This window comes from Sarcophilus harrisii, chromosome 2 (genome assembly GCF_902635505.1).
Source record: "Sarcophilus harrisii chromosome 2, mSarHar1.11, whole genome shotgun sequence".
In the NCBI taxonomy this organism is placed as follows: Eukaryota; Metazoa; Chordata; class Mammalia; order Dasyuromorphia; family Dasyuridae; genus Sarcophilus; species Sarcophilus harrisii.
Window position 1 is genome coordinate 53,394,504 of NC_045427.1, and position 25,320 is coordinate 53,419,823.

The window sequence follows — 25,320 nt, forward strand, 5'->3', positions numbered from 1 at the left end:
GTAGAGACTTAGGGGGGATTATGAGAAGTCCAGAATAACACTGAAGTTGGGTGGTACCTTTAACAGAAATAGGAAAGATTAAAAGAAAGGAAGGGTTTTTTTTTCCTCTGAGGCAATTGGGGTTAAGTGACTTGCTCAGGGTCATACAGCTAGGAAGTGTTAAGTGTTTGAGACCAGATTTGAACTCAGGTCCTCCTGAATTCAGCGCTGGTGCCCTATCCACCGAACCACCTACCTGCCCCAGAATGGGTTTTTTTGGGAGGGGGAAGGAAAAATTGATGAATTCCGACTTCTCTCTAGTCAGATGCCAAATCTTATATTCACAATATCTCTTGTATCCCATCCCATTTTGTCACTTACACAGCTATTTTGTTAGTTTAAGTCATCATCCTTTTTCTTGACCTTCCTGCCTCAAGTCTCTCCTCAGTTCAGTCCATGCTACATACTACTGCAAGATAATTTGCCTAAAATGTAGGTCCCATTATGCTACCCCCATACTTAGTCAATGCCATTGCTTTCATATTACTTCCATAATAAATTAAAATCTTTATCTAGATTTTATAGTACTAAACAACAAAGCTCCTATCTATTTATTTTTATAGCTTCATTGGTCATTGTTCCCCTTCTTATACTCTGTGATCCAAACAAATGATCTCTCTGATCTTCACACGTGACCCTTGATCTTCCACCTGTGTCTTTGTCCTGGCTTTCCTACATACCTGAAATGCATTCCTTCATTCCCCTCACTTCATATAGTCTCTTTCTCCTTTTCAAGCTTCCCTTCCATTTTGAGCACCATTTTCTGTATGAAGCCTCCCTTCCCTCCTGAATTACCTTGTATTTAGCTATTTTGTATATATTTGGATTTATTAATTTTGTATCTATGCTATATGTATATATACATTACGTACACACACATATGTCTCCCTCATTGGAATATGAGCTCTTTGTGAGGAGGAATTATTGCATTCTTTATATATGTATCTACTAGCAGAGTACCTAGCACACAGAAGGTGCTTAATATTTGTTGATTTATTGCCCACAGCCATACAAATCACAAATTCTCAAAGGTAGGATTTGAACTTAGTGCCTCCTGACTCCAAGCTTCATACTTGATCCACTATATGATGCTGTCTGCAAAACACTTACTATGAGCTATGGACTGGGGTCACAAAGACAAAAGACAAGTCTTTTCCCTCAACAAACTTACATTAAATTGGGGAGATACCATTTTCAGTTGGGTCCAATTCTTCAAGATCCTTTTGGGGGTTTTCTTGGCAAAGATATTGGAGCAGTTTGCCATTTCCTTTATCTAGCTTATTTTACAGGTGAGAAACTGAGGCAGACAGGGTTAAGTGACATGCCTAGGGTCATAAGCTAGAAAGTATCTGAGGCCAGATTTGAACTTAAATATTCCTAACTCACCTCTAGCCACCATGCCTGTGAATACCCTAAATTAATTTCTTTAAAATATTGACTCATTTGTTCTCCTTGCTGTCCAAGGGATTCTCAAATGTCTTCTCCAGCACCACAATTGGAAGTGTTACTTCTGTAGCACTCAGTTTTACTAATAGTCCAGCTCTCACAGCTATACATTACTATTGGAAAAAAAAAACCCTTAGTTTTAACAATACAAACCTTGATTACAAGGTGATGCTTTTTGGTACTATCCAGATTTGCTATAATTTCCCTTTCAAGGAGCAAGTATCTTTTAATTTCATGGCAGCAATTGCTATCTGCAGTGATCTTTGAGCCCAAGAATATAAAATCTGACATTGCTTTCATTTTTCCTCTATTTGTTCTTTTGATGTTAAGCTTCAAGTCAGTTTTTATACTATCCTCTTTTACTGTCATTAAGAGACTTTTTAATTTCTCTTTACTTTCTGCTACCAGGAAGGTATTGTCTGCGTATCTGAAACTGTTGATATTTTTCCAGCAATTTCAACATCAGCTTTTGATTCATTCAATCTGACAGTTCACATGATGTACTCTGCATTTAAGTTAAATAAATAAGGTGAATAATAATAAAATAAGTTAAATAAATAAATAAGCCTTGTCGTGCTCCTTTCCCAATCTTAAAACAATTTAGTCAATCCATGTTTAGTTCTGTTGCATGTTGACTGCATACAAATTTCTCAGGAGACAAATAAGATGATTGGTCACTCCCATCAGTTGAGGACTTGTCACTCTTTGTGGTCATCCACATAGTCAAAGACTTCAGTAATCAATGAAGCAGAAGTAGATGGTTTTTATTTGTTTGTTTGTTTTTCTGGAACTCCCTGCCTTTCTCCATAATCCAGTGAATTGCCATGGCAATTGCCATGGCCAGTGAATGGCAATTTGGTCTCCAGTTCCTCTGCCTCTTTGAAAGTCTGTTTTTCTGGTAATTTTATATTCATATATTGTGGAAGCCTGACTTGTATAATCTTAAATATATCCTTGCTGGCATATGAAATGAGTGCAATTCTTTGATAATTTGATTATTCTTTGGTATTGCCCTTCTTCAGGAATGGGACATAAACTGATCTTTTCTAATCCAGTGATTATTATTGTATTTTCCAAATTTCCTGGCCTACTGAGAACAGCCCTTGAAGAGCATCATCTTTCAGGGTTTTAAGTACCTCACTTGGAATTCCTCCCTCTCCCTAGCACCCACTAGCCTTATTTTCAGCAAAGGCTCCTAAGGCTCACTTGACGTTCGTGGGCTACAATTTGTTTAGACATGGTAGAGGAAGGACCTACAACAACAAAATCATAAGTTCATAAGCAAGTTTTTCTAATTAGTCAGGCAGGGAATGTTAAAAGGACCTTAACTTTGAGGTCAAAAGTTGTGGGTTCAAATCCTGTTCTTGACCTTAGTACTTATGTGACCCTATATGTCATGTAGCCTCTCTGGACCTCAGTTTCTTCATCTGTAAAATGAAAACATTGGACTAGATGGTCTCTGAAGTCCTTTTCACCTCTAAATTTGTGATTCTCTGAACTAGACAGGTGAGCTAGTAGCTGCTCTTTACTATTTTTCTGTCCCTCACAAAGTCTGGCAAGAGCATATTGGCTTAATAGCCACTGGTTGATTGATTAATTAAAGTAAACCATGCTTAGATTTATTTACAAAGCCATGTAGAGGACTTCTCTGGGTTCTTAGCTTGTTTTGAATTGGGTAAGCAAATTTAAAACCCTGACATTGAGCGAGTGAGTCCAGACATGTCACCAACCATTCCATCCATCTATCCATTCATTCATTTATTCTATGAACATTGTTGGGACTTCCCAGGACACTGTGGGAATACAAAGAAGCATCTTAGATGGTACTCACTCTTACAAAGCCTGCAGTTAGCCGGCACAGATAAAAGTCATCAGTTTTCTCTGGACAACACGCCCTTGCCTTTATAGGTTGGCAAGCTAGCCTTGTGAAGCAGGAAGCCCTTCTGAGGGGCTTCTTTTGCCAAGCAAATCAGATCTCCATCACCACCTTGACCACCATCTCTTTTCAAGCCCTGATGGTGATAACCCAGGAACCTGAATCCCAGAGCTGTGGGACTAGTGGTATCCTTGTATCACCAGACCTGTTTCACCCAGTTCCACAGCCATCATTGGGGAGAAATCATCGTGGAGAAGAGGCCCTTCCTCATCATCGCCAGCAACAATTACTGCCTATCAGCTCTCAACAGGAAAACAAGCGCAGCAAGTCCTAGGATTGGCAATACACCGCTAACTCCCATCCTCCTCTTATCCCAGACCACCAATCCTTCTTCCAGACCAGTCCTCATGGCCATCATCTGGGCAAGAAATTTTTGCAGAGAGTGGGTCAGCTGTACCCGCTGCCTGCCAACCAACCATCACTCACGTGGCGGGCAAGCCAGCCAAGCTGAAACAGCTGGGCTCACGCAAGGGGAGGTAGGAGGCAGCAGCATGTGCCAGGCAAGACCAACCCCCATCACCTCCTTGACTACCAGCTCTTTAGACCCTGATGGAGACAACCTGGATCTAGTTGCCCAAGAGCCTCATGAATAATCATGCTTATAGTCCAGCGCCCATGGCCAACATCCTGGGAAACAATCTCCATGGCAACATAGACTGGCGACTGCTCCTGCAGATACTGCAGCCACAGCCTCTGAAGATCCAGAAAAAAAGCATTTTTGCCCCTCTCCTGTTCTCTCCCCCGCATCCTTGGCACTGCAGAAACTGATATCATTTTCATCATTGGAAATGACGTTGAAGAAGAGACATTACTGCCTCTCTTGTCCCTGCATCCTAAGGATCATGGGATTTTTCCATCTGACTTGTAGCTGCAACCTTCCATTTGTATTATATCCCCCATCAAAATGTGAACTCCATGAGAGGAAGGATTGTATTCTTTTTCAATTTGTATCCCCAGCTCCCAGCACAATTCTTTGCACATAGGAAGTGATTAATAAATGCTTTTCTTCATACATTAATTTGTTCACAGAACAACAAAATCTTTGTCCAAAATGTTGATTTTTGTGGCACTGTATGGACCCAGCCCAAATAGTTAAGTAAATTCTTTGCTGAATCTCTTAAAGGAGGAAACAGATTGTTTAAGGCATTCTCTAAGGCGCAGCTGTGATTCATCTTCCCAGGCCCCTCCCACCTATCAGTTAGACAGAGGAGTTTGCATTTTACTACAAATGCAATAGGAAGCTAATTGATTGAGCAGGGGAGTTATATGATATAAGGAAATTTATTTGGTGGGAGTACATAGGATAGATTGGAGTGGGGAGAAATCTGAGGCGTTTAGACCAATTAGAGGCTGCTATAATAACCGAGGAGGGAGGTGATGAAAACCTGAAGTAAAGGGGGAGTTGTATAATTGGAGAGAAGGGAGAGCATGCAAGAGATATCTTGAAGGTAGAAATGACAAGATTTGGCTAGTGATTGTAGAGAATTAGGATCAATGGAAGTATGAGGGAGGTGAAAGGGGAAATTGTAGGAAGGTAGATTTCAATCAGTCAGTCAACAGTCATTTATTAAGCACTATATTAAGTGCTGGAAATTCAAAAACAGGCAAATGTATGGTCAAGAAGCTCATGTTTAATTTTAGTTCAATTAAAGGAAGACCTTGTTAACAGAATTATGGAGTAGTTGAAGAAGAGGCTGGAAAACTGTCTGCCAGGGCAGTTCCTGCAGGGGGTGGCAAGTGGGACTAGATAGTTTCGAAGATCCCTTCCAACTTGAAGAGTCCATGATATTATTATCAATACCTGCAAGAATAGACGTGGTTCTTGCGGACACTCCTCCGGAAGAATCCTTTGCACCCATCACAGCTGGAAGCACCATAGTGTTTGCCTGTAGCACGATCCCCACAGATGGAACACAGGGAATTAATTCCATTAGTCAGCAAGCTGGCCTGGCTGGATTCTGGTGATGTGACCTCTGGGGGGCCTAGACCTGAATCTCTGTGTCCTTTAAAATGAAGAAAAAGGAGGAAGAATGAAAAGGAGGAAATGAAATCCAAGTACCAGCAGCCATCCCTTTTGTTCACCCAGCTAGACTTTGTTCCTTATAAATAACATGGCCTCTTTTCTTCAGCAGAGTTCCCCATTCCAGTTAACTCTTCAGAGAAAGAACCTTAGCATCCTGGAGTTCCCTGAGGGTAAACTACAAAAGTCAATGTAGTTTGTGCATATTAGCAGAAGCCCCTTTTCAGTGTGTATTCTTGATTGAAGCACTAGTCTCTTCCCAAGCCTTCTGTGGCTCTCTATTGCACAAAAAATTAAATCCAGTTCTATATTATGACCAAATTATAGCCCCATAAATTGTCTATAGGTAGATTAATCATGACCCCGAACTCTTACTCTACTCAGGACCTATATTTCTTTTGGGTTGGGATTGGCTCCCTCACTTGCATTCACTCTAAGGATACAAGAATAACCCTGGTGTGTATGCACAGAGAGAAACATTTCTACTTCTAACCACTGTAGTTACTATCCCCCCATTGATGTATTTCCCATTTAGATAAAATCAGTCACAGTGACACCATTGTCTCTTAAATATGAAATATTTATTTGTCAATAAGGCAAAATCAGGAATAATAATCTTTACTCAATAGGAGATAAGAGCTGAAATAATACTCAATAGAAGGCAAAAACAAGAATAATTTAGATTTAAAGGTATAGTTGGACTTTCCAACAATGAGATGATTGAGACCAATTCCAATGATCTTGTGATCAAGAGAGCCATTTCCACCCAGAGAGAGGATTGTGGGGACTGAGCGTGGAGCACAACATAGCATTTTCACTCTTTTTGCTGTTGTTCGCTTGCATTGTTTTCTTTCTCTCTTTTTTTCCTTTTTGATCTGACTTTTCTTGTACAGCAAGATAATTGTATAAATATGTATGCATAGATTGGATTTAACATACATTTTAACACGTTAATTGGATTACATGCCATCTAGGGGAGAAGGGAGGGGGAAGAAGGGGAAAATTTGGAACACAAGGTTTTGCAAGGGTCATTGTTGAAAAATTGTCCATGCATGTGTTTTGCTCTTCAGAGTTCTCAGAGATTAGTAGGCAAATCACTCATCAAAGGGAAGCAATAAGATCAAAGTTGCCTTGACCAATAACTTTAATAATAAAAAAAAAAAGATATAGTCAGAAACCTGGGTTTTACTCTCCCACCACTGTACACAGTATCCACGGGAGGGATGGTACGTACATTTATAGAAAACCAGCAGGGAGGCACATGATTATGTAAACCCATTTGCTGGTTGGGGAGAGAGGGCAGTGGTGGTACTTGATGTTTTAGGTTTCTTCAGAGAACAGTTTGTACCACATGTTTCCTGCTAGGCAAATCTGTTTCTCTACTATTAACTTCTCCGGCAAAGCTGATTTTCTGCTATTCTCAGGCTGCCGAAGCAATAAAAAGCCAAAAAACAAAAGCTCTTTTAGCACATAGACGCCCATGGCAGAATACTGAGAAAATGTTATGCTTTTTCAGTGACAAGCAATTTTCTTAAGCCAGAAAACTGCCAAACACCTCAAATCTGCTTTTTGGCTCTGGGGAAGAGTCTCTCCCTCTCAAGTTATAGGTAGCAACTGGGCTATCCAGCCTCTTCCCAATCTGTTTTTTTTTCAAATTTAGGGAATATTCTTTTTTTCAGTCAGGTTTCAGCAAACCAAGCCCTTTCTCATAGCAAAACAGATTTGAAACAGATCCTTCCTGATCTGTTTCTTCCTCTCCAACTGTCAAGGACAGTAGAAGGGCACAGGCCCTGCAGAGACGTTTCCCTCTCTGGATTCCTCTTGTGTCCAGTCCCTTCTCCTACTCTGGCCTCTACTTACTCATCTGTAAAATGGAATTATTGGTCAAGGCAACTTTGATCTTACTGCTTCCCTTTGATGAGTGATTTGCATACTCATCTCTGAGAACTCTGAAAAGCTCAGTGGCTGAGCTACAGACACATGCTGACCAAAGAGGATTTTCTTTTGCCCAATGGGCTCGGCGTGTCCCTTGGAGGGGGACCTCTGAGCATCTGTGACAGGAGAGTCAGTCAGTCCCTTTATAGAAGAGAAAGAAGCAGAGAGGCTTGTCTTCTCTCCCTTAGGATGAAACCTTTTTTGTTGTTATAGGTCAGCAGCCTTAGAAAGTTACCTATAAGGCAGTTGCAGGGGCTCCCCTGACTGGACATAAGGGAGTCTGGAGCCTTCTCCCAAAAAGTGAAAAGTTCAGTTGCTCGTTGTTCCACTGACTGAGTGTCCCAGTGGACTGACCTGACCCGTTGTCGGGATGTCGCCTCAGGCAGACCCTCTGCTGGCCCGGAGGCTGCTGTTCTAATAAAGCACAGAGCAGTGTCCATTCAGGAAAAACAGCCCAGATCTTGTGGCTCAAAGAAACCTGCCAACCAACTGTGCCACAAAAACTCATTTCTCTTCCCCCACAAAAGTGGGGAAAAGCCAAAATTCACAGCTTTAATTTTAGCTCCAAAATTGCCTGTGCACCTCTCCCAATTGCCGGGAACTCGAGAGACTCGGTCCAACATCTGGTAAAGGTGATGGCACAGAGGCTTCCATTGGCCTGGACGGTCTTTAAAGGTGCCACCCAAACAGAGGTACTTCAGTCTCTGTTGCTTTAAGAGTTCAATTAAACAAACACTTATTTATTAAATAATTACTCGGTATAGAAACTGACCTCAGAATAAGGAAGACCAGAGTGTGGATTCTGCCAGAGACTTGCACTGACTGTGTCTTTTTGTCTCTTGGTTCTTCTCTGGGCAAGTCTCTAAGACTAAGTTGCCAGGGATGGATGATAATTTGCACTGGTCAAGTTGCTTCATCTGCAAAGTTCCCTCCTGGGAGAAGTACTATACTATAGGAAGTCCTGGGTAGTACCTATCCTAGCTTACCAGTACAAGGCAAAGAAGCTGTCAAAGATGGGTGAGTGGAGAATTGGTCTCAGAGTCAACGATGGGGTTCAACTTGTCCCTGTGATGTACACTGGTATGCGACCACAGGGAAGTCCTTTAACTTCCTAGTTCTCCAGGTAACTTTCTAAGACAGGTACCACTTTTTTGCCTCAAGGATAAGAGACTGCCTATGGGAGTTCCTTACATGCGGGGCATCTTGGATTCAGTACTGTACACCTACTCCCAATGGCCTGCATTTGGAAAAGGAATCCTGGCTGGCCGTGCTTCATCCCTCTGCTGCCGGAACCTCTCACTCTCTCTTTTTTTTCTGTGGCAATTGGGGTTAAGTGACTTGCCCGGGGTCACACAGCCAGGAAGTGTTAAGTGCCAGAGACCAGATTTGAAGTCAGGTCCTCCTGACTTCAGGACTGGTACTCTATCCACTGCACCACCTAGGAACTTCTCTGAGGACTTAAATACTTGGGCTCATTAGTCTTTTTGTTCTTAAATTTCCTTTTCTCAGACTCCCCTTTTATGTGTTGTCTCCTTGAATTAGAATATAAAGATCTAGGGAGGAAAATGTAAAAAGAACAGGGATTATCTTTCTTTTTGCTTTTATCCCCAGTACTTAGCACAGTGCCTGGTATATAGTAAGTACTTAATAAATGCATATTGCCTATCGTATAAGGCACCTTGTTTGGTGAAGGAAGTACAGAGATGATCACCAATTAAAGTCAACAAATATTAATTAGACCAACTTATTAAGCCCTGTAGTAGACACTGGATCAGCCAATAAGCATTTAAGTGTTTCTTGTGAACCAGACATTGAGAGAAGTAAAGAAACATCAAAAATGATTCCTCTCTTGGGGATCTCAGAGTCTCACAGGAGAACACAATATTCACAACTGGGAAGACAAATGAAAAATAACAAGAGATTCTTCCCTCTAGGAACTTACATTACCATGCACATGCATCAGTTATGGTACAAAGTAGAAGATAATGTAAGCAAAGGAAAGAGAAAAAAAATTCGGGGAAGGGAAAAAAACACGTTCATTTGGATTGTGTGCGTGTATGGGTAGTGGTGTTGGGGAAGGCTTCATAGAGGAAGTGGCACTTGAGTTGTTCCTTGCAGAAAGGGCATTTCTGTATTCTAGGTATATTCTAGAGGAAGTATATTCTAGTAAGGACAATGACCTGGGTAAAGTTAGGAAATGGTAGGATGACTTTGACTGGAATCCATCATGTGACCCATCCATTGGAATAAAGTGAAACAAAGCTGAAAAAGTAGTTAGGAAGGACTTCAATAACCAAATTAAGAAGTTTACATTTTATCCTTTATGCGGGGGGGAGTTAGGGGAGAGAAGGAATGATTCTATAAGGAAGAGGGACTATTGGAGACTCAGGAGTCAAAGAATCACAGATCTAGATCTCTAGGGGTCCTTTGGGACCACCTAGTTTAATATTCTACTTTTCCTGAGGCCGGTGAGTTTAAATAATTTATACCACATCCCATAGCTAGTATGACCCAGACCCAGGTCTCCTCACTCTTAGTCCAGGGATCTTTCCATGGTGCTCTTTAACCCTTTTCTCATCCAAAATTAGAAAATTTTCCTATGGGAATACATTGCCAGTATTATTATTCAAGTGGAGGGCAAATCAACATTTATCCAAGACCCAATTTTTCTGGACCGCATCTATGCCATGGAATGAAGGTTACCTGAACGCAGCTCTTGCCAGCTGTTTTTCCTAGAAGAGGATCCCATTTAAACTCTAAAGCCCTACCCAGATTTTTTTCACCAGGCTTCCATTGCTTTCAAAGAGACACTGTCACAAACAAACCACAGTGTGGGGGAGGGGGTAAAAGGGTGGAGGCTGCCTGACCTAATCTAATAGGAAATTTCCAGGAGAGCCCCTTCTTTTCCCTCCCCTTTGACCATCCCCTCCTCCAACCTGCCTGAAATCCAAAGCCAAACAGTATCTTGGCCGATGGAGGAGAGTCAGACTCTAAGCTCAAAGAATGTTGTTTTCCTAGCCAAGCCAAAAGGGCCCAGAGTGCAGGGGATGGTAGACTACTGGAACTTGGTTTCAAATTTTATTTTGGCTTGTGAACTGCAGGCTGTCATTAGGAACCTGGGGAAGTGCTTTAAAGTGCTGATTTACTTTGATAATGGCCCTTTAAATGCTCTCTTGCAGCACAGCTCCATCTCCTTTCCCCCTTAAACAACAACTGGTTCCTGCCACTTTGGAAGCTCTTTGAGTAGCAGAAGATTTTTGCTGGGGTAATTGGGTCAAGGGCTTTGAAATAGGTATGTTCCCATCAGGTCTGAGCAAATGGAATCAATCGTAGCTGTACTTTGGTTTCCATGTGGCAGGTGGTATCCTCAAATATGGTGGCTTTTTGAAATATGCTCTCAAGTGAGATGTATGGCCCAGAAAACCAAGGCGACTTCATTTATGGCAAGTCAGAAGACCTGTGTTTAAATCTAGGTTCTTTTGCTTTTTAGAAAAGTCTACTGGGAGGTGGGGTGGAATACATTTCTAGTTCTCACAGATGGAGTGCCTGAGCCCCCATTAGTGTGCTTCCTATTTACACAAAATCAGTCACACTGACATCATTGACCCTTAAACAGGAAACATTTACTTAATGATAAGGCAAGAAAAAGGATAATCACAACCTTTACCCAATAAAAGGTAGCAACAAGAATAATAACAACATTTACTCAATAGAAGGCAAGAGCAAGATTAATCAAAACATAGCAGTGTAGCCATAAACCTAGGTCACATCTCTCACTAATGTACACAGAGGGTATCTTTGTGACCTTGCAATCCAGTCCCATAAGTTTGTAATTAAGGAAACTGAGATCTAGGGAGGAAAAGGAATGTAAGTGGCAGAATTGATATTTGACCCCACATCTTCTGAATTTACTATACTATACCATTAGTTTGAGATCACAGAAATAGTTAGTAGGGGAACTGGCATTAGAATCCTGGTGTCTCGACACCACATTCAGTTGACCTTCCACTCTGTCTCTCTGTTGGCTTCTCTGAGACCCTGAGCAAGTCACATCTCTCTGAGCTTCTGTCCATTTGCAAAATGGAAATCACAATAGCCACTGTCTGTTCAAAGAATTACCTAAGAACCAAACGAGTTAGTGGCCATAAAGGCACTCTATAAGTGTTTTAAGGGCTTTCAAGATGCTACACAGATGTCTTCCTAGAATGCTTCTTCTGGGTTTCTCCTTTTATCTCCTTATATTCTACCCTATACTATACTTGTCTGTGTGCAAGTCATATCCTCCCCCAAAAGACTATAAGCTCTTAGAAAGCAGGGACTATATAATTTTTAATCTTTATATTTTTAGCACATGGTCTCTTATGAAAAGCAAACATCTATTAAAAGTTAGTTCAACTAAGGCCTGGAGAGACTTACACGAACTGATGCTGAGTGAAATGAGCAGGACCAGGAGATCATTATATACTTCAACAACAATACTATATGATGACCAGTTCTGATGGACCAGGCCATCCTCAGCAACGAGATCAACCAAATCATTTCCAAAGGAGCAGTAATGAACTGAACCAGCTATGCCCAGAAAAAGAACTCTGGGAGATGACTAAAAACCATTACATTGAATTCCCAATCCCTATATTTATGCCCACCTGCATTTTTGATTTCCTTCACAAGCTAATTGTACAATATTTCAGAGTCTGATTCTTTTTGTACAGCAAAATAACGTTTTGGTCATGTATACTTATTGTGTATCTAATTTATATTTTAATATATTTAACATCTACTGGTCATCCTGCCATCTAGGGGAGGGGGTGGGGGGGTAAAAGGTGAAAAATTGGAACAAGAGGTTTGGCAATTGTTAATGCTGTAAAGTTACCCATGCATATATCCTGTAAATAAAAGGCTATTAAAAAAAATAAAGTTAGTTCAACTGAATTGTAGCAACACATTTTCTCCCCCTAGGACTTCTCTATGGGAAAAGTTGGGATTAATATATTATGTGAGCAGGTCTATGTCTAGGAAAGGCACATAGAAGCCTAAGACAATTTCTAGGGTACTATGGCTGGGCCAAATTTCCAAGGAAATTTAAAAATGTTAGATGTAAAAGAACCCTTAGTCCAAATTCCCCTCATTTTATAGAGAGTAGAACTGGGTTTCAGAAATGACCTTCCTATAGTTTCATAAGGAATCAGAGCCTACATAGAACCCAAGCATCTGGATTCCAATTCAGTCTGTTTTCTATCACTCCATAATGCTTTCTCAATATTGGCTTTTACCATTTTGTCAAGAGTCAGCCCTTGAAAGACTAGAATGTCTACTCCTAGAACCACTTCTCACATATGTTACCCAGTTAAGTTAAAAGCCAGTTGAGATCAACTAACTGTGGTCAAACCCCAGTAATTCATTTTGGGTAAGGTCACTAGATGAAACATATTTGATATGAGATAGGGATTTTGACAACTATTCCTTTTTAGGAATCTCTTCTCCCCTCTGCTTTCAAAATGGATTTCAGACACATTTGGTTTCAAACTGGAGCTCATTCCATATAGTGACAGAATGTGGAATTTAGGAAAGCCCTTAGTGATCATCTCATTCAATCCTCTCAATTTACAGATGAGAAAACCAGATAAAGTGATTTAGGGATGGTAGGTGATAGTGGATAGAGTGCCAGGTCTGAAGTCAGGAAGACCTAATATTTAAATCTAGTCTGAGAAATTAGCTGTGTGACCCTGAGCAAATCATCTAACCCTGTTTGCCTCAGTTTCCTCAACTGTAAAATGAGCTGGAAAAGGAAATGGCAAACTACGCTAGTGTCTGCCAAGAAAACTATAGGTGGAATCACAGAGTCACTTAACAACACTGATGCTGTCTTCTTTCCCCGTTTTTTCCCTCCCTGCCATTCCTTCTTCTTTCTTTGAAAATCCTCCCTGAGAAACAATCTTATTCCATGATATTCATTTTTTGAGCTTGGGAGTCTAAATGATATAATAGTTATCATTTATATATAGTGAGTGTCCAGAGCTCTTTATAATTACTATCTCATTGTATCCTCCCAACTATCCTATTATTATCCCTACTTTTATAAATGAGTAGACTGAGGCAGACAAGGATTAGTTGATATGCCCAAATGCACATAACTAGTGAGAGTTTGAGGCTGGATTTGATCCCAAGTGTCCTTCTTTCCAGATCTAGTGCTCTAGCTACCAATCTACCCAGCTTCTATTCTGGTTTACAACCCTCCCTCTCCCCCCAAATGGGAAACTCTCAGGAAGTCCCATCACTTACTTAAACTCAACTTAATATGACACTTTCATTTCCTTTCACATCGGGTTGTTGTGATGGAAATATTTTGTAAAATGCAAAGCTAAGTAGAGATGGACCTGATTCCATGATTGCTGGGGCTGGTCCTTCAACTTCTACCATCTGCCTCTTTCAGCCTTCTTCACTCTTCACTGTTTTAATTTTTAATATAATGCAAGTAGCAATATTTTGAGGATTCCTTTCCAGCATCTCAGGAGACAGACAAGAGGACGTGCCATTTTGGTTTTCAAGGTCAAGATAAATAGGTTGAGGTTTTAAAATTTATTTGTAGACAAGTGAATGAATGATGGACAAATAGCAAAAGCTCATCAGAAGCAACTAGGTAATACTCAGTGGGTGCTAGATCTGGAGCAGGAAGATGAGTTGAAATTCTGCTTCAGACACTTGCTATATGATCCCGGGCAGGTCGTTTACCACCACCCCCCCCCCCCCCCCCCCCCCCGGGCCCTGATTCCTCATCTGTAAAATGGGGATAGTTTAACAGGACCTACCCACCCACTTTCTAGGGTTGTTGTGAGGATCAAATGAGATAATATGTATACATAGTATGAAAATATTGCTGTATATGCATACAAATATATACATTTGCACATATATGTATACATATTTTGAAACAACTCTAAGAGATAGGTGCTATATGTATATATGTGTGTATTGTTTTGCAAATCTTAAAGCGCTACATATTAGCTATTTGTTATGTTGCATTTTTTATGTGTGCGCAGGATTAAATGTAAACTCTTGAGGACAGGGTCTGTTTCATTTTTTGTCTTTGTATTGCTGGCCCCTATCACCGTGCGTGGTAAACATCAGGGGCCTAATAAATACTTGCCGATTGATTGATTATATTAATGTTGGTCAGCAGAACAGTTTACTTATCTTTTGTGAGAAGCTCCATGGCCAAATAGAAAGGGGAGGCCCGGGAGTAAGGATGCATACTTTTCAAGATTTGCCCCCTATTAATTAAACTGGAAGAGCTAGAGGAACTAGGGTGTGAAGGGAAAATTAGCCAGCAGATCAAACATCTGCTTCAAATAAGAATAAGCACATGATCTTTAAAAAGTTTCTTTAAAAGGAATTTGAAAGCCAAAAGCCAATGAAATCCCAAGTTGTGTAATTCACGGGGATCGCTTGGCTCTCTTGCAGATCCCTTGTCCTTAATGATCTAATAATCAACAAACATCAGGATGTCCAGTCTTGAACAATGGACCTGATGGTCATTCCATCTGAGAGGTAGCCTGAGTGGGTCTGGCACTGACCATGTTACTCCGGGCAAATCCCCTCCACTTTCTGAGCAAGCCTCAGTTCCCTCAGCTATAAAATGGAGTCTTCTCCCTTCCTGTTTCACAGGGATGTTCTTAGGAGCTATATATATATATATGTGTGTGTATGTATATGTGTATGTATATATATGTGCATACTATATATATAGTGTATGTATGTGTGTATGTATATATATATGTGCATACTATATATATAGTGTATGTATGTGTGTATGTATATATATGTGCATACTATATATATATAGTGTATGTATATGTGTATGTATATATATGTGCATACTATATATATAGTGTGTGTATGTGTGTATGTATATATATGTGCATACTATATATATAGTGTGTATATGTGTGTATGTATATGTATGTGCATGCTATATATAAAATGTATGTATGTGTGTGTGTGTGTATAAATATATATGTACACTGCTATATACAAGGCAAAGATTAAACAAGATAATGAAAGAAAGCTGTTTATAAATTATCAAGAGCTGTAAAAGATACCATAGCCATGAAGAACTTTGGAGATTGTTTAGACATAGGGTTCTTACCCTATTTTGTGTCCTGGACCCTTTTGTTAGTCTCCTAAAACCTATAAACCCCTTCTCAAAATAATGTTTTTAAAAATACATAGGATATCAAAGAAAAAAACTGTATTGAAATACACTTCTCATAATGTTTTTTCAAACAAGATCTTGAGCCCCAGCTTAAAAGCCCTTAATCTAGCCTAATCCTTTCGTTTTTCAAAGGAGAAACACAGACAGAGAGGAAGTTACTTGTCTAAGGTTATACATCTCCAATGTGACAGGATTCACATATCTTGACTCCATTTCTTCAACACCCCAACTGAAAAGGGAGGGGAAATTAGATAGTAGTGCCGTAAGAGCCTTGACTTGAGGGGCAAGAGGCTTGGCTTCCATCTTCGGACTCCCCTTTCAATTATACCAGTCCATTAGTTAGTTAGTCGATAGCAAACATTTATGAAGCACTTATTATGTGCAAGGTAATGTGCTAAGCACTGAAAATACAAAGAAAGGTCAAAGACTTAAGGATGAGGTAATCTCAGATGAGACTTGGGTCAGACAGCAGATGGAGACTTACTTGGAGTGGGGGGGATCCTCACTAATATACAGCAAATTCCAGAGAGAATCCAGATCTTAATGTAGCTTTTTGGCTCCTAAATCTACTCTGCATGGCCTTTCCCCCCAAAAGATGGTTCTTTGGCCTGCTAGTCCACTTCTAAGTCCTCTGCTTCCTTCTTTCCTTTTCTATCCCCCCAAAAGCAGAACTTGCAAGCAGAGACTTCACCTCAAGTCCATATTCTAGGGAGATTGAACTATCTTTGTCACTCTGGGCAAGTCACCCTTTCTTCTCTCTTCTGTGAAACAAGAAAATTGTACTAAATCAAAGGCATCATATCCACAGGCTGTCCAACCAGATTAGAATATAATTGGGAAATTACTCAACAAAATAAATAAAAACAGTACAACAGAGATAATGTTCGTAGATGGTTTTCTAAGTCAATATGTGGCCCCATAAACTTAGTGGCCCTATTCCCTATTTGAGTTTGATACCATTGCACTCTATTGTGCCTAAGGTCCCTTCCGGGATGATATTCCATGAAAAGCTAAATATTCAGCAAGGTCCCAGAAAACACTGCTCTAGCCTCTAGAGGGGCAATCACCAAGTAGTTGCATGTCCCAGATGCCAGCACATCTGGATGAGGAGCCCAGAGTACAGCTAATCATCCAGAAATCGGACCAGAGAATATCAAACAGTTGGCCGCTCAATTGCATTCCCTACATCTCCCCTGGGTGTCATCTGGCCCAGCATCTACTGATTCAGCTGGTGACCTCTCAATGGGTGGGGAGGGGAGAGGAGGCAGCCAGTGGCCAAGGAGGACTTAAGGAATGTCAGTCAGTTCCAAGACCCTGGCAGTGGGACCCATGGAAAGTTCTTTTTAAAAAAATGTTGGACAAAGATTCCCTTCAACTAAAGGGAGACCTTCATGGCTTTTTAGCATATCCCCATAAAATGGCCCTGCCTCTGTCCACTTATAGCACTTCTGTTTGCAAACAGAACCAGTGCTGTGGGCTCACTTAAAATATCAAATGATGTAATTATAGGGTTCCTGGAAGTTACTTGTAATTAGCTGGATTATAGGTTGTGCCAGCCAAGAGTTCTAAAAAGCCATTACTGGGGGTGACCATGAAGGAGGGTTACAGGCTCACCCATTTTAAAGGTAGGAGACATAGAGAGGGAGGAGTAATATTTGCCCAGTCACGGTTTATTCATGTTGGTATGGGTTGGGGATTCAGTTTTCCAACATAAGTGAATTTTCAAGAGAACTATAGCTTACCCTCTTTAAATGTCTTTTTTTTTTTTTTATTAACTTCATCTTGTATGGAACTCTATCTAAAACCTAATTCATTTCCTTCTTGAATAGAGGATTGAAATCTCCATTAAAGTGGGAACTCAAACACTAAACAGAAATTAATATTTTCTTAATGTCTCATCATTAGGAATGATTATACTCCATAGTAATATAGGTCTAAGTCACTACCCCCATTCGATAGTTGTTGTTGCCTCTAACACAAGACCCGTTAGAAACCCACCTTCAGTTAAAGTCAAAAAGGTTTAGAGTCACTGGGGTCTCAGGAAGAAATCTAGCTTCAGTGCATGGTTTTATGATCTGTTTTGAGTGAACCCTTCTTGACTTTCTCATCCCTGGAGGGTTGTAGTTGCCCCAATATGATCATATAGCATCCGAAAAGGGTCCTTCATTATTTTAGCCAAATCCCTGATAAAGCGATTCTCTTTGTCTACATTTATTTAATAATACGGTAACTAAACTCAATGCTTCAGGTATCGGATCTCTGGAAGTTTGAAGAAGGAAAACCAGGAGAATTCTGACAACAAAAATGGCAACAACAAAACCCAGCCTCAGATCACATCAAGAAGCAACATAATCACTGTGAGTTGATTGTTGGAAAATATTATTTCTTCCCTCTTTACCAAGAAGGAATGAAGGTATAGTCTGTCAAATAACTGCACATATCTTGTGACAACCAAAATACACCATCTAATTAGTTGGATTTTTCCCAGTTTCCAGCTACTCATGTTTTTTGCTTTATTTTGTTTGCTTTCCCCCTCCCCCCTTCTCCCATGGAGACACAGAATAGGGTTTTAAGCAGCAAGGAACCTTAGAGATCAACTATTCAACTCCCTCATTTTACAAAGGAGAAAACTAAAGCACAGAGGAGCTGTATGACCATACTACAGCCATACAAATGGTTAATTAATTCATCTCCAGATTGCCTAACTCCAAACAATATTTTTTTCAATGAATTTTTTTTCACTTAACAAGCATTTGCTTATTTCTCCTTCTTACCTTCCCCCCACTTTGAAAAGAGGGAAAAGGGAAAACAAAACCTGTTGAACAAATAGTCCAACTACCAATGATTTTTTTTTTTAATGAACAAGTTATACCCTGAGGGAGCCAATGATCCCATTGATTACTGATCTAATGAACTGATTCCAAGGTCACAGATTTATAATGGAAGGAGACATACATCATCTAGTATAGTCCTTGACAAAAGAGAAAACTAAGGTCTACAGAGATGATGTCAGACAGGTAGCAAGCCACAGAAGCAGAAATCTAACCGAACTCAATTCAATCCACGTTTGGAGTCTCTAATATAGGGCTATGGTCTTTCCATTAAATTATGTAGACCGAAGTCACAAGGTAGATCCAAGAACTAGGAAAGCCATTTGTAAGAAGGTGTGGTATTCAGGGGGCAGGCTAGAATTTTGGTAGAAAAATCTCAGCAGTTAGAAAGGATACCAGATTGGAAGTTCAGAGAGTTGAGTTTAATTATGAGTTCTACCTCTAATTACTTTTGTAACCTTGGAAAAGTCAAGTGTCTTACTCCGAGCATCTATTTCCTCATCTGTAAAATGAGGCGGTTGGGTTACATAGGATGTCCTCTTAGGTCCTTTCTGATCCTGCTATTCTTTGATTCTGTCACTGTAACCTATGGACAATGTGGCCGTTGCCATTAGACTAAGTGATGGACTAACTCTTAGGACTTCTGGTCCCTGCCATCTGCCCTGTAGTCAAACCCTCTTTTTTGTTGTCTCCTCTAATTGCAATATCAGGTCTTTGAGAACAGAGAATGTCTTGATTTTTCTGTTTTGTTTCTTCCTATGCTTCTCACACAGTAAGCACTTAATAAATGATTTTTCAATTATTTATTCCATCTGAGAACAGGTAGAGACCCTTATTGTGCCTTCACTCAGGATGTTTCCCTCCTACATCTTCTCCATTTATTCAAATTCCATTTACCATTCAAAGCCCAACTATGATCCCACCTCCTGGGTGAAATCTTCCCAAGCTCACCCTGTCCAACAATGTTTTTCCTCTTCCTCACAATTCTGTTAGCTGCCATCTCCTGTTTGGAACCTTCTCTCTGTTTCCTTTATTTTTTAGCTAAATTCTACTAATCAAAGCCAACATTTTCCATGAAACCACTTAATGATTCCCTTCTTGGACCTTTGAGAACATTGATTATCTATAATATTCGCTCTTGCTTTATGCTTCCTCAGTTCTATCTTCTTGACTGATTGTGAAGTAGTAGAAGGAACATTGGTTTTGGGCACCATTTAAGATCTTCAAAAAAACAGAGGCTGGATGACTGTTCATTTATTGGGAGCGTTGCAGAGTGAGAATTCATCCTTAGGTACAGGTTGGACTAGATATCCTTTGAGGTCCCTGCCAATCCTAAGCTTGTGATCTTGTGACTGGTTTCTTACAGTTGCAGGGAACTGGAGAATATGCCATCCAGTGATGGGCTGAAGGAAATGAGAATGCTCAAAGAGGAGATGTAGGTAGGGAAATGATAGTTGTCTTTAAGTATTTGAAGGGCTAATATGTGAAAGAAGGATCAGATTTTCTTTGGCCCTAGAGGACAGGAGTAGGAATGATGGATAAAATTTGAAGAGAGACAGATTTTGGCTTGATGTGAAAAGCAATTTTCTAGCAAATAAAGCTGTCTAAAGAAGAAGAATGGGCTGCTGAAGGGCACTGTGAGCTCCCCATCACAGGAGGTCTTCAAATGGAAACTGGACAATGATTTGATGAGAGTATTATAGCCAGTTTATAATATCTTGTAATATTATACCTATATTCTCTATTCCTTGGAGGGCTGAGATTAGTAGATTGTTTGAGTTCAGGAGTTTTGAACTGTAATGGGGATAATGCCAACTGGAAATCCATGATGATCTTCTGGGAATGGGACCCAAAAATCTGCCTTAGGAGGGGTAAACTAGCCCAGGTTGGAAATGAAGCAGGTTAAAGCTCCCATGTTGATCCATGGGAGATAGAGTCCACAAGAGGACATATGCATATACTATGATATACACACATATACATACCTAATGTGCTATGTGTATACACATGCCACACTCAACTCAAAATACAGAGTATATAGCTCTATGTCTGGCTTGGGTGCGATAAGGAGACTCAGTCTCAAAAAAGAATACGATAGGTGTAGATAGGTGCTGCAGTGGACAGAGCTCCAACCTTGGAGTAAGGAGGACCTGAGTTCAAATCCAGCCCCAGACACATACTTGTAGCAGACTTTTGGCAAGTCACTTAGCCCTCCCCCCCCCCCCCCCAAAAAAAAAAGATGATGGAGGAATTTCTTTTCAAATAAAGATTGGATTAGATAGCCTCCAAGGTCTTTTTTAATTCTGAGTTTCTATAATTTTGTGATATAATCTAGGGTCAAGTGCTGGCTCCAATACATACTGGTGGTGCAAATCATTTAATTGTTAGTGTCCTATGCAGCTCTCTATAGTAAGTGATGGATGGGTTACCATACTTGCATTTGTGGAAGGAGTTTCCATACAGGGACTTTCTTGAACCACAGTTCCAGAACCAAGACCAAAAATGTTGGACGTTGGACAAGTCAGCTCCCCATTCTAGACCTCAGTGTCCCCATATATAAAATCAATGATTTAAACTAAATTATGTGTGTACATATATGTATATGTGTATATATACATTGCATGTATATACAAACATATATATTATACATACATGTGTGTGCGTATTCATGTATAATGTGTGCTATTTTCCAAGCACTTTGCTAAGTTCTGGGAGTGCAAAAGGCAGTTCCTGTCTTCTAAAAGCCTCTAGTTTACTGGATTATATATTATACTCAGTAAAGAAAAAAAAAAAAGAAGGGGCAGCTAGGTGACACAGTGGATAGAGCAGCAGCCCTGAAGTCAGGAGTATCTTAGTTCAAATCTGACCTCAGACACCTAACACTTCCCAGCTGTGTGACCCTGGGCAAGTCACTTAACCCTAATTGCCTCAGCAAAAAAAAAGAAAAAAAAAGAAGAAAAAGAAAGTGATAGTATCCTGACTAGACAAAATGAGAATATGAACATATACATACATACACATGCAGCCATATATACATACGCACAGAGATACACGTCTGCACACATTTTACACATATAGTATACACACTTATACATACCTAGTGTGCTCTGTGTGTATACATATACCACACAACTCAAAACACAGAATGTGTGTGTGTGTGTGTGTGTGTAAATGTGTGTGTGTGTTCATTTCTAAATCTTTGCACCCTTTTCAGAGCTGTCCAGTACCTCACATAGGAGGTTCTGAAAGTGTGTTTGCTGAAAATATTGACGATTCCTAATGACTGAAACCCTGGTGTACAAGGCGTTTTCTCTCTTGTATAATAACAACAAATAATCATAAAAACAGAGTCCGGCACCTCGCCCCCCAAGCCTGAGCCCTTCCATGTTCTCCTAGGGCCACCCAGCACTGGTGGCAATTCTGGAGCTAAACCTCAGGCCTTAAGGACCCCCACAAGCTCACGGTCCCCACCGAGAAGGGAGTGCCCCCACCCACCCTCACAGCTTCCGTGGAGGGACCTGCTGTCTGCAGCCACAGAGTGGATTAAAATTTTATTTTAATAACCTTCCTCCCCCCTCCCCCCGGCCCCCCAACTTTTGCAGAGGGATTCTAGCCCAAGACAAACACGTTTCAAAACAGCCCCTTCTGCAGTAGCAAGTTACTCATTAACCGTGGGACAAATAGGTTAGCATTGACCTAGTTCAGAATCGAGATCCTGTCAATTTTAGGCCCCTCCCCCCTGGCTCCCCCACCCATCCCCCCGGGGAGGAATCGAGGGTCGGCGGAGTCCGAGGATTTGGGTCTACTTGTGCACTTGATGAAAACGAGCCACTTTTTCTCCAAATGTCACGGTAACGGTTTGGAAGGAGAACCCGGGAGGCAGAAAGATGGGCACTGGGTAACGCTGACAGTTTGTACTGGAGACGGTAAAGAGACGTAGAATCACATACGTCCAAGACCTTTGAGAAGAGTTCCTTCGGTCCTCCCCCCACCCCATTGTAAATATGAGAAAACGGAGGTCCAGGATGGGAACTAAGCAACTTGCCTAATGTCACAGGGGTCTCCTAGCAACCCCCAGCCCCATGAGGGACATATTTCTCATCAAATAATAATAAAAAAAAAGACTGGTAGGTGGTGCAGTGGGTAGAGCATCAGCCTTGAAGTTAGAAGGACCTGAGTTCAAATCCGATCTCAGACACTTAACACTTCCTAGCTGTGTGACCCTGGGTAAGTCATCAAATTGCTTCATCAAAAAAATAAAGAAAAATAAAATTAAAAAAAAAAGTGATAGTACCCTAATTGACTAGCACAAAATGAGAATACCATTTGCTTAAAGTCTCAGTCTCTCCCTCACTCTGCCTTTTCCTCATGGGGCTAGGTTCTATGTTCCAATTCACTGACTTTGTAAATAACAAATACATCATTCTTTGTGTTTCATAGAAGGCCCTCAAGAAGACCGGATGTGGCCAGCAAAAGAAAGCAGTAGTTTATAAAATAATTTGCTCAAATCAGGAGAACATTGTACACAGTAACAGTTGATTGTGTGATGATCAACTATGATAGACTTAGCTCTGCTCAGCGATGCAGTATTCCAATAGATTTAGGATGGAAAATGCCATCCACATTCAGAAAGGGAACTATGGAGGCTGAATGCAGATCAAAGCGTTTCACCTTTTTTTTTTTTTTTTTTTTTGATTTTCCCCTTTTATTCTGATTTTTCTTCTACAATATGACTAATATGGAAATGTGCTTAAAATGATTATACATGTACAACCAATATCAGATTGCTTGCTGATGTGGGGAGAGGGGAGGGAAGGACAAAATTTGGAGCTCAAAATCTTACAAAGATGAATGTTGAATTACATACAATTGGAAAAAATAAAATATAATTAAGTGGAAAAAATAAAGTAAAATCAATTGCTTAAACAACACCTTTTTATGATTCTTTTCTTTTTTCTGTCACCAGAATTTTAGTCTATTTCAGAATCAGTATTGCAAAAAGTCATTATTTTGATTTAAGATCACAAAAACCATAAGTACAAAACCTCCCATTTCTATTATACGCTAAAGTCTACAAAGTGCTTTCCCCACAACCCTGTGAATTTAAGACTATAGTTACTTTTGTTGCCGTCTTACAAATGAGGAGCTCAGAAAGTGATGCAAACTTTTAGAATTACAGATTTTAGAGTTGAGAGGAAATAGAGATGATCTGAACCAATCTCAAACATGAGGGAATTGAGATGCAGAAATGTTAAGAAGCTTCTACAATTATTGGGTGGAAGTAGTAGTGGCATTTTGAACCCATATTCTCTGAGTCTAAATATGGGGCTGATAAAACATTAGAAAGTTCTTTAAGGAAAGAAGATTGACTTTTTTTTTTTTACTTAATTAGTAAAAATATTGATACACACATTAGCCAAGATTTCTCTCTTGGAGAGATTCATGGGCTACTTAAGTAGCTGAACCAACTAAAAATACAAATTCATCTCCCCAAGTGTTGCTCTCGGGCTCAAGAGGGGATTCGGTCGAGCAAAATCCAGGGAAAACTCAGCCTGTCACTCACCTGAGTTTGTGGGTAACCCCCGCAGGTTCTCAAACTCTAACATGGTGTAAGAAGAGTCCAGGGGCACACTATAATCTGGCATATCCATATCCATTATGGTTTCGTGAAGCGTCATGATCACCTGTCAAAAGCCAGGGCTAAGAACACAACAGCCTGGTGTCAATCACAACCAAGGTCTAGTCAGGAGAAAAACGTTGGCCTTAGGCCTCCCAAATGACAAATCATTATCTAGCTCCCTCCCTTTTTCTGGCCTGGCCTCCCCTCCCCTCCTAGAATGAGGTCTGTTTTTCTTTCTATCTTCCTAGCTCGGTCTACCTGGGAATGGTGTCTCCTCGGGATTATGGGACACTGATAAGTCAGTCGATTTAGGCTGTATTCTTGGTTCAATACAATGTCCTTTATGGCTGAGCCCAAAGGAAAGGCCCTTGGCCCTACAGTGCAGAGCAAGACCAACCTAACCTTCTTCTCTGCCAGAGCATCTTCCTGGGCAGCCAAGCTGGTGGGCATTGGGGGAAGAATCCCAGGGGATAACATTGGTTTTTATCTCTGTACATCTGGGGCTTCCGGCCTTTTTCCTACTGGATTTATCAGTTAGCTTTGTCATAAGCAGGGTCAAAGTTAAATCATTTCACTGGCACTATGAAGGTTTTAAAATGCTAGTCCATATTTCTAGATGACATTACTGTTGATAAGCTGATTGGTAGGCTCTCCTAGATGGAGAGCCTTTCCCCTTTCAAATTGTGCATGGTCACATCTGGGGCAAGGGTTTCCAAACTTTAAAAATCATAGAATACTTTAAAAAAAATCCACAAGACCCAAAGGGGTCAGAGCTAGAAGGGACTTTGGTGATCATTTAGTCTGCACTCTTTGTTAGAATGTCTCTCTGTTACTCTATCTCTGTCTCTGTCTCTATCTTTCTCTGAGTGTCTCTGGCTCTCTCTCTGTATCTCTCTATCTCTGTCTCTGTCTTTTTCTATCTCTTTCTAGCTCTGTTTCTGTGTCTGTCTGTCTCTCCCATCTGTCTCCCTGTCTATCTGTTTCTGTCTCTATCTGTCTCTGTCTTTCTGTCTCTCTTCATCTTTGTCTCTTTGTCTCTGTCACTGTCTCTGTCTCTCTGCCTCTCCCTCTCTGTCTCTGGCTGTCTGTTTTTGTCTCTGTCTATCTGTCTCTTGTTTCTGTTTCTTTCTCTCTTTGTCTCTCTTTCTAGCTCTGCTTCTATTTCTGTCTGTGGATCTCTGTCTTTCTTTCCATCTCTGTTTCTGTCTCTTTCTCTTTGTCTCTGCCTGTTTCTGTCTCGCTATCTCTGTCTCTTTCTATCTCTGTTTCTGTTTCTGTCTC

General features: G+C 40.5%; 1 protein-coding gene across 1 annotated transcript in view; it reads right to left on the minus strand.

Moving 5' to 3' along the window:
• The window catches only part of LOC100922348 (hepatocyte nuclear factor 4-beta-like), a 72,371-nt gene extending 47,436 nt beyond the window's left edge, over positions 1 to 24,935 (minus strand). Inside the window, 3 exon segments of the mRNA XM_023495082.2 lie at positions 5,223 to 5,424; positions 23,983 to 24,119; positions 24,298 to 24,935. Of these exon segments, the coding sequence (XP_023350850.2) occupies positions 5,223 to 5,424; positions 23,983 to 24,097 (317 nt within the window). The 5' untranslated portion in view covers positions 24,098 to 24,119; positions 24,298 to 24,935.
• Positions 24,936 to 25,320: the final 385 nt, after the last annotated feature.